The 20602-nt window shown below is 43.0% G+C and overlaps 1 protein-coding gene across 1 annotated transcript; it reads right to left on the bottom strand.

The window, feature by feature from the left end:
- Positions 1-14588: 14588 nt before the first annotated feature.
- Positions 14589-19401, bottom strand: LOC147887421 (uncharacterized). The gene is made up of 3 exons (XM_087394106.1): positions 18249-19401; positions 16405-18070; positions 14589-15714 (listed from the first exon to the last, which is right to left on the bottom strand). Exons 2-3 carry the CDS (start codon positions 17773-17775, stop codon positions 15145-15147), a joined length of 1941 nt encoding a protein of 646 aa, XP_087250232.1. The 5' UTR covers positions 17776-18070; positions 18249-19401; the 3' UTR covers positions 14589-15144.
- Between the last annotated feature and the right edge of the window lie 1201 nt (positions 19402-20602).

Raw genomic sequence — 20602 nt, 5'->3', positions numbered from 1 at the left:
ATGAACAGATTTAATAAGTAAACGTAAATTTTAAATTGCCATTACAAAATCTAATTAACAAAAACATATGCATATAGCTTACAAGCCTAGAAAGAAAATTACTTATATATTAATGCACCATGGATTTTATTATGATTTCAATGGGTGCACTTGCTATTTGGAGTGATTTCTCTCTAACAAGTTCTATCACTTATAAGTACATACCTCTAACAGGTTCAAAACCTAAGTAAACTATCAATTGCATGTCTCTTCTTTGAAAGAGAACCATTGGCATGAGCCAAAAATGTCGGGCCTTCCATAAACAATGCCATCCAAACGTTCTGCAAGACATAATTGTACTCTCACAAACAAGCATACAATACCAAACCACAATGTGCATTCTACATACCACTCTAGTACAAACAACCACACAATAGATAAGTGCAATACATTCTCAAACATGTCAGTTTTTCCAGTTGTCATAAACAAACAGACATACTTATGCTCAACAAAGATGAATACATAACAAGTAAAGACAAAAAAAGAACAAACTGACTTGTTGACTACTACAAGAACTTGGCCTTTAAGACATAAATAGCTAGAAGAAATTGTAATGGAAAGACACAAAGAAAGAAACCGCTATCGAAAGAACATTTACTGAATAGTAGAGCAGTGAAAGCTTAGAACATCTACTGATGAGTAGTAGAGCAGGCCCACCAAAATGAAAGCTTTAGCTAGATTCATTTTTCGTACCTTGCTCATTTGCAAAAGAGAACAAACTCAACAGTCTGGAAACCGAAAGAAAATGGAAGTCCCAGAAGGACCGAATGCTTCTACAGGATAGTAAAAAAGGACGAAAAATACAAACCGCAGAACAATCGAATGCTTCGACAACCACACAGCAATTCTATGACAAAACATATAAAACAGAGAAGCGAGCCAAAGCTTCCGAAGAAGAGATCCAAAAAGGAAGAAGAGAAGGAAGGACACAGGGAGCGAAATTTGGTGCGCCATAGCCAGCGAGCCCAATCGGCCATAGCCAATGTATGACGTAAAATATAAAAGTGAGAAGCCAGCAAAAGCTTTCTACCTCCGAGAAAATCCCCCGAACGATAACCAGAGAAGCACCTTGCCAGAGCACGACCAAAACGGATTAACAGACAAAAGAGAAGACACCACACGGCCTACACAGACTCATAGACACCGTTTCATTGCAAATTCGGAACCTGGATAAACTCTCGAGATCGTTCCATTAACCTGGTCAAATTGACCAAGTACTGCCCTAAGACCCTTTGCACGGCCAAAAAATCTAGAAGGAATTTGACCACAACATTGAAGGCAAACTGATTGGGACGGCATGTAGTGAACACCAAAATGCTCCATGGCACAAATTTGGCCATTTGGACACCCTCCAAATAACCAACTTCGTGCCATGGATGGTTTTTGTGTTTTTGGACACTAAATGCCATTGTGATCAACTTTGCCTTCTCCGTGGCGGTCCAATTCCTTCTAGATTTGCCCTTATTTGAATTTAAAATAGTAAATTCAATATCAATGACAAGTAATTTCATGGAATACAATATACTATTGGATACAATATCAATGAGGAAATTTAATTAACATAGCTATAACTTTGGCACTAGGCTTACATACAAAAGATTCACCATTTAGTCATAGATAGAAGAACATTATCACAAATAGATGTTTGTATTTCAAATTTTATTACAAAGAGGCTTCATAGATTGTATCTCTTCTTTTATAACTCTAATAAATCAAGAATAGGGTTGTTTGAATCCCCAAGTCAGTTAGAAACACCACTAAGGCTATTCTATATTGAATGTCACATCCAACTTGTAATTTTGTGTGGTCTCATGTACAACACATTGGAATGGATCACATAGTATGCCCTACATCAATAGTGTGACTTCTCCATGCCTTCGATGTTCCAAATGGATAGATTCCCCTATTTCCTGAAAAACAATGGTCCATGCGCATAGAGAATGCGATACACACATGAAGAAACATCATTTTACAAACAAGAATTTAAATAAAGATTGTGATACTGATATGATTATCATGACAAAATATGAAGAGGGGAGAGGAGAAGAGTGGAGATGAGGAGAGAGGGCACAGCTAGAGAGCACACCACAAATGACTAACTGTACACTAGAATTAGTTGAAAAAATAGAATATATACACACCCTTTTAGGGTTAGGGTTAGGGGATCTAACCCTTTCCTTTATAGCACTCTATAAGGTTAGTGCTATGCACATATGATCACGTGATGGTGCTATGCTCACATGATCACATGATGTTGAGCGTGAACTCTCAACACCTTCCCTCAAGATCAACATCATGAAGTAGGCCTTCCCTCAAGATGATGATTCTGGGGAATCGAAGAAGGACTGAGCATTACATTCCATCACACCCCTTTAATGGGAATGTCCTTCCTCTGCATCAAACCAAGAGCTAGTCGGTGTTTCTCGAATAGCTCTTTACCGAGTGGTTTGGTAAAGATGTCTGCAACATTTTCTTTGCTATCACAATGCTGCAGTGTGATGTCACCAAGTAACACTCTTTCTCTGATGAAGTGCTCTCTGACATCAATGTGCTTTGTTCTGGAGTGATATACTGGATTTTTGGCCAATGCTTGAGCCGATTGATTATCACAGTATATTGTTGTTGGCTTTGACTCATCAAAGTAATCTGTTTCTGACAATAGTCTTCTGAGCCATATAGCCTCACATGCACCTGTAGTGAGTGCTCTATATTCTGCTTCAGTCGAAGACAAAGAAACAGTTGGCTGTTTGTTTGACAACCATGATATAGCACCTTGACCAAGGAAAAATGCATATCCCTGTGTCGATCTCCTGGTCTCATGATCTCCAGCAGCATAGTCACTGTCACAGTATCCATGCAACCGTGGATGACTTCCTCTGTATTCTATCCCAAATTGTCTTGTACCTCTGATGTATCTCAAGACTCTTTTGGCTGCATTCCAGTGAGACTGTTTTGGATTTGCCATAAACTGTGCTAGTGAGCTTACTGCATAACAAATATCTGGCCGTGTGATTGTCAGATATATAAGAGATCCAATGAGTTGCCTGTAGTATCTGTCATTGACTGTAGGCTTTTCTGAATCTTTAGTAAGTTTCAAACTCTGTTCCATGGGAGTGGCTGCAATCTTGCAATCTGCCATATGAAACTTCTTCAGGAGACTGTCAACATATTTGAGCTGACTCATGAATGTGCTATCCGAATCTCTCCAGAACTCAATTCCAAGACAATAGTGCATAAGTCCAAGATCTTTCATGTCGAACTCTGCAGATAAGTCTTGTTTTAGCTTTCTGATGAAGCTATCCTTGCTTCCTGTCACAATCAGATCATCTACGTACAAAAGTGCAATAGTAATATCTTCCCCTTGAACTTTGTAGTAGAGAGTATGATCTGCATTGGACTTCATGTATCCCAGATCAGCAAAATATTTGTCAATTCTGCTGTACCAACTTCTGGGTGCTTGCTTTAAGCCATAGAGACTTTTCTTGAGATGGCAAACCTTGTTCTCTTTTCCTGGTTCAACATAACTGGCTGGTTGTTGCATGTAGACTTCCTCGTTTAGATAACCACTGAGAAATGCATTCTTGACATCGAGCTGATACACATTCCATTTACTGAGTGTCGCTAGTGATATCAAGAACCGTATGGAATCCATCTTTGCTACTGGAGCATAAGTCTCATCATAATCTTGGCCATATTGTTGTGCAAATCCTTTTGCAACTAATCTGGCTTTGTATCTCTGAATACTGCCATCTGGATTGTACTTCACTTTGTATACCCATTTGTTGGCTATGGCCTTCTTTCCTGGTGGAAGGTCGCATAATTCCCAAGTGTTGTTTTTATACAAAGCATCCATTTCTTCATTCATTGCAGTTTGCCATTCTGGCTTATCTACTGCGTCTTCGAAGTACACTGGCTCTTCTGTAGCCATGATGGTAGTCATAAGAGCATAGTTGGTGGTTTCCACCTGAATTGCTTTGCCTTTCTGAGCATATGTCAATCTGGCTGGTGGTCTGCTTTCCCTAGTAGACCGTCTGAGCTGCTGTGACGCTGATTGGGGTGTTGCTGGCAATTCTTGCTCTTCTTCATCAACCTGTTCTATAGATGACTGTGAAGTCGATGCTTCTATCTCCTGTGTAGGTGAGGTTTTCCATTCTGATTCCTCATCGAAGATTACATCTCTGGAGATAATGACTTTGCGGTTGATGGGATCATACAATTTGTATGCTTTGCTTTCTTCACTGTAGCCAACCATGATGCATTTGCGTGACTTCGCATCTAATTTCCTGCGATGATCATCATGTATGTGGGCATATGCTATGCAACCAAATATGCGGAGATGCCCAATGCGTGGCTTGTGTCCAGTGAATGCTTCATAAGGAGTCATACCTTGTATCGGTTCGGTAGGAAGCCGATTAAGCAAGTAGTTAGCTGTAGCTATTGCTTCTGCCCAATACTGATTCGGAAGATGCTTTTCACTAAGCATTGCTCTAGCACTGTCTGCTAAAGTCCCATTCTTCCTTTCAGCTATTGCATTTTGCTGAGGAGTATCTGCACATGTGAATTGTCTTCGAATGCCGTGAGTTTTGCAAAAGTTCATGAAGGCTGAAGACATGTATTCACCTCCTCTATCTGATCTCATGACCTTAATCTTTCTGCCTTTCTGGTTTTCTACCATGGCTTTAAATTCTTGAAATCTGGCAAAAACTTCAGATTTCTCTTTCAGAAAATAGACCCAACAATATCTGCTGTAGTCGTCGATGAAGGTCAAGTAATAAAGTGAACCATTGATGCTGCGGGTCTGGGCATAACCCCATACATCTGTATGAATCAAATCAAGAATACCTCGTGCACGAGAGGTACTTCTGACAAAGTTGGTTCGCTTTTGTTTGCCGAAGCAGCATGCTTCACAAACTTTTCCAAGAAACTGTAGCTTCGGAATCCCAATTGCCATATTTTGATTCCTGAGATCTAACAAGTACTTGAAGTTGACATGACCATATCTCTTGTGCCATTTTGCAGATAGTGGCATCTGTTGCATTTGAGCTGACATGGCATGTTTATCTGGTACTGTAGCTAGCATCCTGTATAAGCGTCCTTCCTTGACACCTTTTGCTACTAGCTGACCTCTTTTGGATTTGTCTCTGATAGTGCATTCATCACCGTCGAAGATGACTTTGTAGTTGTGTTCCGTCATTTGACCTACTGACAAAAGGTTCTTGCTGAGCTTCGGAACATAGAGCACATCTTTGACTAATCCTTTTGTACCAGTGAAATTGTTCATAGGGATAACACCTGTCCCTTGAACCGGATTCGGTGTATTGTCTGCTGTATAGATGACATTCTTTTGACCTTCTAATGGCTTCATTTCTGTGAACCATTCCTGATGATTTGTCATATGAGATGATGCACCGCTGTCGATGTACCAAGGATCCTGTTCCACTTGGTCGACTTGATAACTGAAATCTTCTTTGGGATTGAAATCAGTGTCTAGGTGCATTGTATCAGTCTGATGCAATTCCTCACTTGCAAGAAACATATTTCCATGTTCATTTGCAAAATGACTGTGACTAGAATGTCCACCACGATGATTTCCTCTTCCTCGGGAATTCCCTCGATTACTGCTGGATTGACCGCTTTGGTCATACTGCTTCTTGCGGCAATCTCTTTCATAGTGTCCAAACTTGTGACAATAGTTGCATTGAATGTTTGACACATTGGTGGATGCATTCCCTCGTCCTTGGAATCTTCCTCTGTTGGAATGATTTCCTCTTTGCTGATTTTGATGTTGCTGAGGATGCTGCTGATGCTGATGCTGATTCTGACTTTGATTTTGACCACTTTTCTGATATGATCTACCTCTGTTTCTGCCTTTGCCTCTGCTTCTGTCTGAAGCGGTGAATGCCTGATCATTAGAATGACCTTTACGTGCTTGAATGGCTTGAGTCCTGAGTTCTTCACCAAGTAGAACTGACTGAAGTTCTTCCAGTGTTGGAATTTGCCGTTGGATGGCAATACTCTGGACTAGATTCTCATATCCTTCTCCTAGTCCATTCAGGATTACTTGAACCATTTCTGCAGGATTCATAGTCTCTCCTGCTGCTGCAAGTTGATTGTTGTAGTCTTTGATGCGGAGTACATAAGCATGACCGGTTTCATTGCTATTGCGGAAACTCTGGTTGATCTGGTTTCTCAAGGTGAGAATCCTGGATGTGTTCTTGGACTCGTAGAGAGCTGCGAACATATCCCATGCTTCTTTTGATGTCTTGACTGTGTTGAGCTGTCCTAGCATGACATCTTGCACATTCTGCTTGATCAGGTGATAGGCATACTTGTCTTTCTTATCCCATTCTGCTTGAGCTCGGGCAATGGCAGGATCTACTACTGGTGTGCGGAAACTGTTTGTGTAGATGTAGATCCCGATGTAGATCCCGTTGCTGGTGCTGTGACAACAGATGGAGTAGAGCTACTGGTGGCTGGATCGGCCAATGGTCTAGGTATGGATCCATCAACATACTCCCATTTGTCCTGAAGCACAAAATGGTCTCCATTCGGTATTTCCATGTACCGTAATTGGAGTTGTCTAACTTAGCAGATGCCTCCAGATTGAGGTTGCTAGCTGACATGGTGCAAACAATGTACTCAAAAAGTGTCCTGGAAAACTCTGTATGAATCAACTGCAAATACACTGAAGATGCCAAGTGAAATCTCTGTACCGTCGGTGAAGATAGAACTGCAGTAAATAAGATCTGACCTGTGTTACAAGGCTTGTGGCAATGATGCCGGGAATAGCCAAGAGGCTTTACAAGGCTGAAAATGATGTGCACGATGCCGTGAGATAGCCAAATAGGCTTTACAATGGTGGCATGTGTGTGTGAAATCAAGTGCTATCTGCCCACTGAATCAATCTGCAATGCCTCTGAACTCTGAAGTCTGCTCACTGAACTGATGAACGTAAGGTTTCAGGTAATGCTATGATGTGAAATCGGATGTGAGCGTATGGACTGACTCCGAGTAGGTACTAGTCGGGAATTTCGGGCATGGCTTAGATTGGCAACTTGGGGAATTCAAAGCGTCCCCTCTATGGCGATCTAGTCTACTCTGATCTAGATCTAAACCAACCGTCGATCGATGAAAGAGCAGCAAATAATTCCTTTTCCTTTGTTCTTTTTAAGTGCTGGGTCAGATGCGTCGATGTAGAGGCAAATGTGCGTGAAGGAAGTGGTTTTGTCGGCGAGGCTCAAATGTGAGTGTAACTTGCGTCGAAATGTGCGCGTGATGTAACGAGCGCGTAGAGCACGAAAAATCGAGCGACTTTCCTTTTTGGAGCACCCTCAAATTCTTCCTGGATCAAGAGATATGACTTGATCTAGGTGGAGGGGCAAAAGGAGTGCAAATGGTGCTCAATGATGATGTGTCACTGTGAGTCACATGCAGTGATGATGTGGCACTGTGCTTAGCAAGAGGTGTGCCAGTGAAGCTCTGTGCTGAGGTGGCAGTGCTGAGGTGTCACTGATGACATGGCACTGATGACGTGGTAATGATGACGTGGCACAAGTGACGTGGCAGATGACGTGGCACAGATGACGTGGCCTGATGACGTGTCACTGATGACGTGGCAGGTGACGTGGCTGATGACGTGTCACTGATGACGTGGCAGGTGACGTGGCTGATGACGTGTCACTGATGACGTGGCTGATGACGTGTCACTGATGACGTGGCAGGTGACGTGTCACTGATGACGTGGCAATCGGTGATGTGTCAGCTGACGTGGCACTGTGGATAAGGTTGCCACGTGGCACGATCTAACCAACTGATTTAACCGTGATTCACTTGACTTAACCACAATTGTTTAACCACGGTTAGGGGCAAAACTTATCTGGTTAACTGACTAGGGTTAGGCTAACCAACCCTATCTGCCACGTGTCGCAAGGTGAGTGTGTGCTTTATCCTCCACGTGTCAGGGCGTGGGTAGCCGGAATCTTTGGAGATGCCGACGGAATCTCGGGATTCCATCGTCTTCTACGATGGTTTGTTGAGAAAACTGTTCGTTGGAGGAGCCGCCGCTGGGTAGCGTTGCTGTGTGGAAGGAGCTTGGACTGCGACCGTTCGTTGCCGTTGTTGAAGGCGCGCGTTGAAGGAGCTTAGGAGTCGCTGGTACTGAAGCTGTTGTGTAGTTCGAGGAGCTCAAGCAACGTTTGCAGCGCCATCGCCATCGCCATAGCCTCTCCTCTTCAAGCTCTTCAAGCTCTCCCCTTGTGAAGCCGCTCCCGGCGGTCGGGGAGGGCCTCGATGGCCGAAGCAACGTCGACCGGGGAGGCCATGAGCGCTGATAAAGGGAGATCGAGAAGAGTCTGCGCAAGACTCTGGAAGAGTACAACGCCAAGGAGAAGGCCTTAGAGGCCAAGATAAGCGCTCTGGAGAAGAGAGACGTGGAGGTCTCTGCCAGGGAGCAGGCTTCACTAGCCCGCGTGCAGGCTCTCTGTTGATGAAGAGCTGCTTTGTGAAGTGGTCTGGAGCGCAGGTAGCGTAGGAGCCGGTGGTCAGCCAGCCACATCGAAGCTCCTAATCACTGGAGGGCCTTAGATGTCGATGGAGTAGTTGCACCTGTAGTAGCCTTTGAAGAAGCCCGAGAGCTGGGAGTGCACGTTTGGATGGATCCTCCCACCTATCTCTCTCTCAGAGATCTCGAAATGAACCTTACAAAGAACTTCTCTAAAGAAGAAAACACCTCTCTCACTCTCAAATCACAATGGAAAGAACAGATGTTCTTTCAAACAAACGGAAATCTCTGATGAATGAAATCTCACAATGAACGGAATAATCTCTCAAGTGAACGGAAGTTTCTCTCAACGGAAGAGAAGATCACTCAAGAAAAAACTCTCAAATCTCTCAATCTCTCAATCACTCTCAAGAATCATGTGCAATGCCTCAGCGGAAGGCAAGGAAGCTCTGATACCATGACAAAATATGAAGAGGGGAGAGGAGAAGAGTGGAGATGAGGAGAGAGGGCACAGCTAGAGAGCACACCACAAATGACTAACTGTACACTAGAATTAGTTGAAAAAATAGAATATATACACACCCTTTTAGGGTTAGGGTTAGGGGATCTAACCCTTTCCTTTATAGCACTCTATAAGGTTAGTGCTATGCACATATGATCACGTGATGGTGCTATGCTCACATGATCACATGATGTTGAGCGTGAACTCTCAACATATCATGTACTGTGTGATATGCATAATTGGTATTGTTCCCTTGAGTTTCACATGTCTTCTCCGCTTGTGTAATGCATCGTGTGCATAGTTCTTCTAAAATCAATTCTAAGCATGAACAAGTTACATTTGCAGAAAAAGGTGTCACGAGTGGCACTGCAAATTTCTTATACTTTCCCATAATAGCAAATTTGAAATTTAGAAAAAAAGGATGTGCGAGCTTCATTACTTATATCAGCAACACCACAAGCTCCAGGCATCTCCTTTACATTCACAATAGGCTTGAAGTCTTGCATCACCTCTCCAACAACTTGCACATGAATGACTTTTTGTCTTTGGGTATGAAGAGCCAATATCATCTATGCCCATTGTTCCCATTTCATTCTCCATGAAGTTCCTAAAAGAAGAGCACAAGTGAGCCTTAGCATAAACAATGCAGCACCATGGGCATTCCAAAGTAAGAAATTTCATTCAAACACTAGGGAACCAAACTTGTAGCTTAGATTCTCTACAAAGTGGTATGAGGAGGAGAAAGATGGAGAGAAGCAAGAGGAGTAGTAGGAATGAGCATGAGGCAAGAGGAGCATGCATGAGGGGCACGCAATAGCAATCAATCCTCTTTCTCTTTCCATCCTACCAAGAACTAGTTTGAAGAGCATGTCAGAGGAGGAGGAGGAGGAAGAGGAGGCATATGGAAGGAGGGAGGAGGACGAGGAGGTGGTGTGTGGAAGAAGGGAGGAGGAGGAGGCAAGAGGGAGGAGCAGGAGGAGGCACGTGGGAAGATGGAGAAGGAGAAATTGGGCGCATGGAAGAGGAGGAAGGAGGGAGGGAGGGAGGGAGGGAGGAGGGTTGGGGGAGGAGGGAGGGAAAGGGAATTCAAATTTTGAAATTTGAAATTTTGACTTTGAAAGAGGTGGCGCCGTCTTAGGTGTAAGAGGTGGCCCGTTCCTAGGTGTAAGAGGTGCAAGAGGTGGGCTCAGTTGTGGGTTTAACCAACCTAAGTAGGGGGGTTAGGATGCCATTGGACCCCACCATAGGGCTTGCATTATGCCTAATCCATTCCTTACGAGACCCTTTTGAGACTCCCCTAATGTGTCTATTGCAAACAAGTAGTTTGAAATTTTATGTTTGGCCAGAAGAAGTGAACAATGCAATGTATTTGGATAATTGCTCACCCAGACATGTACCCAAATGTATGATACTAGAAAAAGCCGTGAAAATAAATCCCATGGTGATACATTTTTGAGTATTTGCTTCAAGAGAACATGCTCATGTCTAGAAGGTCAAAAGAAGCAAATATGCATCAAAGAGTGAGATATCTATTTTTGTTGGATACACAAAAAAATAGAAGGTATAGAAGTTATCCAATCCAACATCCAAAAAGATGTTCTGTAGTTGGGTTGAATAAATGCTAGGAAATAGTATATGTTAGGGTCATGATTGCATGGATCAAATGCATTTGAAGAAAAAACCCACCCAAGAGATAGAATAGTTGGATGATGTTATTGAGCAAATAGGTCATCATGATGGATATATATGAGGAACGACTGAGACGTATCTCCAAGTCAGCAGTAAACAAGCCAAGACATCACAACCATCAAGTTCTCTTCAATGAAGGAAATTTGATCAACTTGCAAGAACATCAAATCCCGGGGTGAGAATTGGTAGAAGAAACATAAGATTTTATTAAGGGTAAGAAACCTAGACATCAAGTCCATGTTGCTTGTTATTAAATGTTAGACTACTAACACCCATTTAAGAAGCAACCAAGTGTATCAGTTATTCAAGTCCATGGAGAACGAATATAAAGACATCATGAATGTCACTCTAAACAACAATATTATTTGTGTTTTGCATCTTTCGAACAAGTTAACAAGTCACACAGTTGAAAGATGCAAGGGTACTCTTAGTAGAAAGGAGTGGATTTTGAGGAAACCTTTGCACTTGTATTGAAGACAATTTAAATGCTATTATCAGTTGCATGTACTTTGGACTTGTATGTTCATCAAAAGGATGTCAAGTTAGCTTTTCGTAATGGAGATTTACCATAAGTTTACATGCAACGACCACGAGGTTTTGAGATCAAAGGAAAATAGCATATGGTTTGCAAATTGAAGAAAACACTTTAAGGTTTAAAACAAGCCCCAAAAGCTTGGTACAATTCCATACTTCATGTCAAAAGGATTTGTCAGAAGCATGGGTTTTATACTCTAAACAAAAACAATTTTTTGACAAGTATTGTAGTGTATGCAAATGATTTGATCGTTGCAAGCAACAATATGAAGATGATACATCAACTTGTTAAGGCAAAACTTCATGTTTGTGAGAATTGCAGTATATTTTGGGCATTGAGATCAATAGAAATGAAGATGGGATCTCTCCGTTAGAGGAGGTATATTGTCTAAATGCTCAAACAATTCAACATGGTAAAATGCTAAGCTATCAATACTCTAGTTTTAAAAAGTCAACATACCTTTAAGATTGAGGTGATCTCAAATTGACTTGTTTGATGATAGTAGCCAAATTAGACATCAATTATGCAGTAGGCTTGGTCACTCAGCTCATGCCAAAATCCATGTGAGCATCATTGGAACAAGTGAACATAATCTCTACATACATCAAATATACAACGGACCATCGATTATCATATTTGAAATATACAGGTTAGAAACAACATACTCATTGGATTTTGTAATGTGAATTGGGTGGGAAAAAGAGGCAAAGTCAACAATTGATTCTAAGTTCTTCCTCAGGTGCAACTGCTTTCTTGACAACAAGAGCATTGTACATTGCTTTATCAAAGTATGAAGAAACATGGTTACGAAGGCTAGGTTAACTTTGTTCAGTCAACCGAAAGAAAATGCAATCTTTTGTGATACCATGATTACAATCGCTCGAGTTAAGAATCAAAAAGATCATGGAAGGCAAAGCATATTGACATTTATTTTCATTCAATTTGATATCAAATGGTAGGTGAAGCTATCGATATTTATTTTCATTCAATTTGATATCGAATGGACAAGGGGGATATCCATTGTTTCAATTGGTAGCAAAGTTTGAGGCATTCTGAGAAAATATATGTTATCATTGACATAGACATTCAACTAAAGGGAAAGGGAACGTGTTAGAATGATCAGTCGTATGGTCTTATGCATCATTGAACACACTCTTAAAGGTCCTTTACCACAGCATTCTTCTGTGAGGTAGTATACAGGGTGAAAGCTCTTTTCAGATAGCTGGCACAATCGATAGTACCATGCCTGGTTACTCTCGCTTCCATTTATACTCCACGTAATTAGCAAGGTAACCCTTCCACTTGTATTTCACTATTTTCCCTTTGATATGTGCAAAGCTCCCTGCACTTTTGACATGAGTCTTATCCAATCAATGTACACATTCTTGTCTTTTTCTTCAGTTTATAATCTCTACATGCTGCCATTGCTTTTTCTTGTAGTTGTACTTACATATGCAGCTAGCTATAATCTCTAATTTCTAGTAGTTGCACTCAGATATGCTGCCTTCTGCTTGTGTACTTCACAAGATCACTCCAGCTCTTTCTTTTTCCCTTCAGGAGTTCATGTTTAGATCAGATTGTATAATAGGGCACTAGTTTACTGTTATTTCTTTTGGCTCGAAATTGCAGTGCGAGATAGTTGTGAGGATACTCTGATCTTTCTCCTGCTCTCGCTATATGTAAATTTAAGCTTAAAAACAAGAACTGCATTAAAGAATAATAAGCCTACCTATTGGAGGATCATATGTCAATACATAGGAAATAGTAAATGCCTCCAATTATACTCTTGTGAGAGACAAATATGATCCAAAGAGAAGCTATGCATGTTCAATTGCTTTACAAAGAATGTTAACTGTCCAATACAACACATCCAACATCCACATCCGCATCCACAGTAAGCCAGAATGAGGTTAAGAGGGGATAGAAGACAATTACCAGCTTCAATTATCTCTATGCTCAGCATCATCTGCCCAACAAAACGTCATCAATGACTTTAAAATAAGGCAATCAACCCACAGCCATTGAAAATTCCTACTCTCGTGAGTTACCTTTCAGGTCTGCACATTTTCTTTCATTCAGGATCTGCTATCCAGCAATGGTTTCAAATTGTAAACCTTCTAGCTTTGAAGTACAAGGAAGCTAACAGTGGAACTATGGAAAATAGAGTTGAACATTACTTCATGTAGCTTCCCCATCACTATTGCCAGTCTACATACATACATACATATACATACATACACACCCCCACACGCATACGTACGTATGTATGTACACACAAATACACGTGTGCGCGTGCGTGTGTCTGTGTGTGTATTACGAATATATCTGATCTCTCTCTCTCTCTCTCTCTCTCTCTCTCTCCCCCCCTCCTCTCTCTCTCTCTCCCTCCTCTCTCTCTTGCCTCCACACAGGAGGAGCATGAGGAGGTCAGAGCTCACACAGGACACATGCCTCCACCCTGTGGATGTACATATGAGATGGTTTGTAGACGCCGCAGGATCTTGTTACATAGGGGACGTACTCGCCGCTTCATCTCCAGACGATCCAAGATGATGGCAGCTTTTCGGAGGAGACTTACTCATGGAGATCTCGCCCCACCAGCCGCTCACCTCACCTTTGCTCAAATTTGTACTCTCATAGCAGGAGGCAGAGTCGATGGACAGGATTTCCAGTATTATTTTGATTCTCAGACTCCATGACACCTGGACTTGTATCTTTGCATTGGCATATTGTACTCATCCCCCCCATTTTGCACCCAGGGGCGGTTTTCTTGCATCTAGTTTACTTTGTATTTAGGCTCAGATTTGACATTATGTACTTTCACTTGCATTGTATTGCGTAGCACTTAGATGATATTCGACGATGCCTCTTCTTTGTGGCACGTTGATTTTGTGTATGTACTTTCACTTGCATTGTATTGCGTAGCACTTAGATGATATTCGACGATGCCTCTTCTTTGTGGCACGTTGATTTTGTGCTATCTTGTATGCAGAGTTCTTGATGTCCCATGGGCCCATTTTGGCCTTTAGTGGACAATAATACACTTTCTTTCTTTCTTTCTCTCCGTCCCCTCTTCTCTCTCTTAATCTCTCTCCCTCCTCTCTCTCTCTCCGTCCCCTCCTCTCTCTCTCTCTCTCTCTCTCTCTCTCCCCTCTCCTCTTCACTCTCTTAATCTCCCTCTCTCTCTCTCTCTCTCTCTCTCTCTCTCTGCGACTCAGAGAGAGAGAGAGAGAGAGAGAGAGAGAGTTGACAGTATATAGTTTGTTATTTTTAAAAAGATGCTCATTACTTAACCAAAAATTCCTGCATATAAGTAGATCCATCATAAAAAATTCAATTTTCTCTGCAAAACATATTCAACTGTGATCATTACGAAAAAAGACCCATGAACTTCTCAGCCCATCAACTTCTCATCAAGCAAATTCTGCCTCAATGTAGGTAGGCAAGCTTAAAATAACACCAGCTGAGAGAGACCAGAAAGTTCGTCACAATGTTGTTCAGACTGTATGAAAACAACTCTTTATAAGCTGAATTCAGTATCTTCGAGCTTTCATGTAATTAAAATCCATTGCCAAAGGACTTTCAATCAGCAGAATTGATCATAGCTATGCTAAAGAATACTGTAAGATACGCGATCAGAGCAAAATTTGTGATTAACATGGTTGCAATTTGACAGCCTGTGCAGGCTCCAAAATTCCTTCTCAAACCGAAGGAGCTGATTACATTCAGGTAGAACTCTTTTTGGCAGATCTCTTTCCCCCTGTTGTAGACTGCTTTGACATTGTTTCCTTCCCACCGTGTTTGTTCTTTTCAATTGACTTGCCCAAATCCGAGTCACTAAAAGGTCTCCAGGAGCCTTCTGAGTTCTTAAATAGCTGATTACATTGAGGTAGAACTCTTTTTGGCAGATCTCTTTCCCCCTGTTGTAGACTGCTTTGGCATTGTTTCCTTCCCACTGTGTTTGTTCTTTTCAGCTGACTTGCCCAAATCCCCTGAGTCAATAAAAGGTCTCCAGGAGCCTTCTGCGTTATTAAAGAACCAAGGTCGAGGGGCAGGACCTCTGTTGCCATTTGATTTGCCCAGATTGAAATCAGGATAACGGAAGTGCTCAAAGACTGGAAATGGCAATCCTGCCAAGCTTTCATACACAAGCCATTCTGGAGGCTGACCAGGCCGAAAAGGCATGAAAACGGCAGGAGCTGGAATAGGGGTGACAGGTGAAGGACCGGACATACTAGGAGGGATCGGTTGGGGCATGGAAGTAGAAGCAACATCCGATGTTTTTGCTTGGTTGATTTTCCCTCGAAAACGGAGCTCTGTTCCAGGCAGCCTCTTGGGCGAATCTGTTTTAGGCTTCCTCTTGTACCGGCCACGCTTGCCTGTTTCTAAGAAACAGAATACCTCCGTTTTTGATCGGAACCGTCGTTTTGAAACAGGATCAACATAGTACTACAAAAACCATGTAATTACCTATGAGAGATGCTTGTAAATTCATCAGTATAAACATGCGAGTCTCTGCAAAAACATAATATATGTATCTACGTTCATCTCTCTCTCTCTCTCTCTCTCTCTCTCTCTCTCTATATATACATATATATATATTTTTGTAGATACATATATTATGTAATTGGCTGTCCCTTTTCATGGGACTGTTCTTTGTAATACAAGGGCACATGGATTTCACCAAAAATGTGTGTGTGTGTGTGTGGAGATTTTCCTACCCACGGGCTCAAACGGACTATGAACGCCATTGGCAAAATTTCCAATACACAAGAAATTTAGCTTGCCAAAAAACTACCGTGTATCAAGTACATCATGGGCACCATTTCCAACTCTCACACAAGATATGGATATAGCTCACAAAAATCTACACCGTGTACGTGCAGAACTAAGTATGTTTGTGCAGGCACATGCATTTAAGCATGTACTCTCTCTCTCTCTCTCTAAATGTACAATACATATGCCCACCACATGTGGAAACATACGTTATATATGTTGCCCAAGTGTTTATGTGGGTGTTCCTATAATTACGTATACATATTTCTCAAGAGTGTTCATCTGAGCGTATGCATATAAATGTAGAGATATGACTCCTTCATGTCACACATATAACCTTATATTGACATAGCAGCATCTCACCTTATCCTTCGTACCGGCACTGTGACCACTACCTCGTGTCTTCACCTCTGTTATCCAGCCTTGAGGGAGCCATTCAGGTGACGCCACCACTTCCACTCGCCTACGATACGGTGGACTTTTCACCTGAAGAGCTGAGTTATCGTTACTTGCAGGAGTCACCATCTCTGGTAATAAATTCTTGGGTATCCAGTCAGGTGTTAGGATCTTCAAATCTGTTTTATCATCTTTAGGTGTAACAAAGTTATCAACCTCTCTACTATCATTTCTACATGTAACATCCACATCACCTTCCCCACGAACGTTGGCCTGAGATTTGCTCTGAACATCAACCTGTTGAGGCACGCGAGGCTGAGCTTTCCTTCTCTTGTTTCCTTTACATGGCTCCTGCACAGTAGCCGCCCTCTGTGGTAGCGTCTCCTGATCGCGCTGATGCAGCTGACTTGCAAGTTCTTCACCAATCTCATGCAGAGTAAAAGAAGTGGCATCTGCTTTGCCCTGCTCTGCCTGGGAAAAAGAATTTCTCCAGTCATTTCCTACTATAGGCTGAGTTCCCTCTGCTTTCTCATTAGACATGTGATGCCCATTATCAGACTGAGGCAGCTCGGATGCCCCCCCTTTACTTGGATTAGCTAAGTCTGACGCCTCAAGTACAACAACATCCTGGTCTTTATCACATGGGAAAGACACACCATCAGCTCCAAAATCAAGTTGATCTATGACCCAAGCATTGGAGTCTGAAGGAGGGCGAGCGGCTGCAGCAGTCCTTGTTGCCTCATTGATTTCCATGTCTGTACCTTCCCCTGTGGATATAGCCTTGCCTTGAACAAGCAGGTTGTGCCTAGCAGACCAAGCTTGAATTGTCTTCTTCATATCCTCAAGGAAGGCTCTCAATGCTTCGCTGTTTTTCGTCTCAGAGGATGAAGCTTGCGAGTTAGTATCTGAATCCCTTCTGTGAGCAACTGCCTCAGTTTCGAAGATGTTGCTCCTTCTTGCGTGCAACTTGTCCTCAAAAGACAAGCTAGGAGTGAACCACTGCTGCACGTGGCCAAACTTACCTTCATCGTTGCGGTGCCCGGGCAGCATCACGTGTCCATTATTCAAAGACGGCTGGAGAGTGTGAGGAGAAATCGGTGAACCACTTACATCTCTTGGGAGGTGATTTGCCGAAACGTCTCCTGTGGTAGGCATTCCGATAGATAAGGAGGTTCGCACATCTGACGTACAGGTCTGGGCAACTGTGTTGCATTTGTTGCAGAGGATCTCGATTGTTCTTGTCATATCCTGTAAAAATGCTGTCAAGGCTTCCATAGTATTGTCGCCCACCAAAGCAGGGGACCTGGAAGGAGAGCAGCCTCTAAAAGACGAGGCCATTATGAAGAGGCGACACAAGCTCTAGGTAGCAGAAATTTTTCAATATATTAAGATTTTCCTAAGCACCACGTGGGGAATCGACAGTTGTTGAAAATGAAAAATTTTGAGGAAGAACTGGAAAAGAAGTCAAAATTATATAGAGGACACCAACACTGCTGGCAAGAGGAGACACAGTTTCACAGAAGACTCAGTTTCATTTCGCTCGGAGTAGCGTCTAACCAAGCACCAAATTCTGTAATTTTGGTGAGAAGAGGCTAATTTGGAAGAGGTTCATTTGGTGGCAAGAACCCAGATTCTGCAACAAGCCCAAAGTTTCTTGTTAAAAGAAGAAAGCGCGCTTCATTACGCTAGTAGGAAAACGAGCTTCATGTGGTTGTACAAATTCTAACTCTGTAAGCGGGTCAAAACAGGAGATCCAACTTCATTTTGACCCAGCAAAAGAGGCTTCATAAAATTCCAATTTTGTAACGGACCCGAATTGTGGGCAGAAGAGGAGACCCATCTTCATGTCGCTTGAAAGAGGCGGCTCGGCCTTATGTTGCTTGGATCAGATCCAACACAAATATCCGGACAAGGGCCGAAAAATGCGTAACAAAACTCGACTTCTGATTGGAGTCAAGATCCAGCTTCATCGGCCTCGGATTAGATCCAAAAGGAAGGGACCAAGCCCTGGTCGGAATAGAAGACATTCAGCTCCATTTTGTTGAGCAGACGACGGCAGAAAGAAACCAAAAATTCAAGGCAGGAAAGGAGACCCAACTCGAAGTTGCTAAGAAGAGCAGAGGCAGCAGCTTGACGTAGCTTGGGTGAGCTCCAAAAGTCCAGTTTTGGAATGACAGAGGGAGGAGCTTCGTTTTGCTGAGATCCAACAAGAGGCCGACTAAATTCTGGTCAGGGAAGGAGATCCGAGAGAGGGGAGACTAAATTCTGGTCAGGAAGGGGACTCACTATAGGGGCAGGGGGGGGAGAGAGAGAGAGAGAGAGAGACAGACAGACAGACACACACACACACACTCACAGACTATATCCTGGTCAGACGAAATTCTGGTCAGGAAAGGAGGAATGGGGGAGGGAAGACTGAAAGGAAAGGGAGTAAACCAACGACATGCCACTAATTTGCAGTTGGGTATGCAGGGAAGCTACAAGATGAGTTGCAGGGAAGCTTTAATATGCAGTTGGGATTGCAGGGAGGCTACAAGATGAGTGAGAGGGCAGAAGCAAGGATTTCATGCCATGGAGAGAAGGGGAGGAAGGAGGTAGAAACCAGGAGGGAAGGGCTGGCAATTGGAAAGGGAAAGGAACAGGAGGGGAAAGGAGACAGGGAAAGGCAGGGGGGGGAGAAAGGATGGGAGGGAGGGAGGCAAAGGGGGGTGAATGCTCTCAACAGGACAAAGTAGTAACTATACAGAGCAGAAGCAGGACACACAGAAGAGAGAGTCGTGTAATTTTCTTGTTGGATGAATGCTCTCAACAGGACAAAGTATTAACTCTATACAGAACAGAAGCAGGAGACACGTTTTTGTTGGGTGAATGCTGTCAACAGGACAAAGGATTAAACAATACAGAGCAAAAGCAGGACACAGAGGAAAGAAAAGTGGTGTAATTTTCTTGTTGGGTGAATGATCTCAACAGAGAAGAAGCTGGACAGAGCAGAAGGAGGACACAGGTTTCTTGTTGGGTGAATGCTTTAAACAGGACAAAGTATTTAAATATACAGATTAGAAGAAGGAGAGAGGGAAAAGTCATGTATTTTTTTGGGGGGAGAAGCAGAGGAGGGACGGCGTGCTCTGCCCCCTCCCCCCCCCTTCTCTCCCCCTTCCCCTCTTCCACATCCACGTTCAGATGTGAGTGATTGAGTGAGTGATTGAGCTCCTTCACGGACCAATACCATAACCAGAAGCCGTTCCCTTTCTGCATCCCTTTTCTTTTTGGGCCTCCTTCCTTCCCTCTCATAACACGTCCCCATCCCCCCCCCCCCCTCCCCTGTCCCCTTTCGGTTTCTGTGTGAGTGCCCTTCCTTTGGATTGTGGTGCCCTTGCCTTGGCCTTTGTTTTTCTTTACTCTTCTTCCACCATCTCTTCCCAAGGCATGCGGCCCTGTGTGTGGAAATCTGTGCTTTCTTTTTTTCAAGGTTTGAGGGCCATGTGTGGTTGCTTTGAGTCTATCATCCTTTTATTTTACAATATGTGTGTGTGTGTGAGTGTGTGGGTGTAGGTGTGGGGGTGTTTGTGTTGGTGGGAGGGACATGTGTGGGTGCTATGAGAGTCTATTGTCCTTTTTCCGTGGGTGCTGGGTGGGTAGGTGGGTGGTTGAGTGGGTGGATGGTGATGTGGGTGGCTATGTAGGCAAGTCTCATCCCATGAATGCATGTGTTTGTGTGTGTCTGTGTGTCTATGTGTGTGTGCACGTGCATGCATGTGCCATCACACAAAAAAAAGTGTGTGCGCACACATGCACACATGCAAAGCATCTGTGTGTATGGGGTGTAGGAAAGGGGGTGAGTAAGCAAATCTCTATGTACTTTTCTTCCACACAAGCAAGCACATCTATGCATGCACGTGAGCAAGCATACACGCACGTGCGTGTGTGTGTGTGTGTGTGTGTGTGTGTGTGTGTGTGTGAGAGAGAGAGAGAGAGTGTGTGTGTGTGTATGTGAGAGAGAGAGAGAGAGAGAGAGAAACTCATGCTTATTTAACAAAGAAAATTAGTCTAAAATCCTAAACCTGAGGAAAATGGCCTACAACTTGCCTTTGCATGTCAATATGCACTTTATTGCCTTCATTCGAGCTAGGTCCTTTAACAAGAGGAAATATGCGACGGTCCACTC

The sequence above is a fragment of the Dipteris shenzhenensis genome, chromosome 23 (genome assembly GCF_047967505.1).
Source record: "Dipteris shenzhenensis isolate YYH24624 ecotype China chromosome 23, Dip_SZ_1.0, whole genome shotgun sequence".
Lineage (NCBI taxonomy): Eukaryota > Viridiplantae > Streptophyta > Polypodiopsida > Gleicheniales > Dipteridaceae > Dipteris > Dipteris shenzhenensis.
Note: the sequence above shows the minus strand (reverse complement) of the source record. Positions and strands in the feature narration are given on the sequence as shown.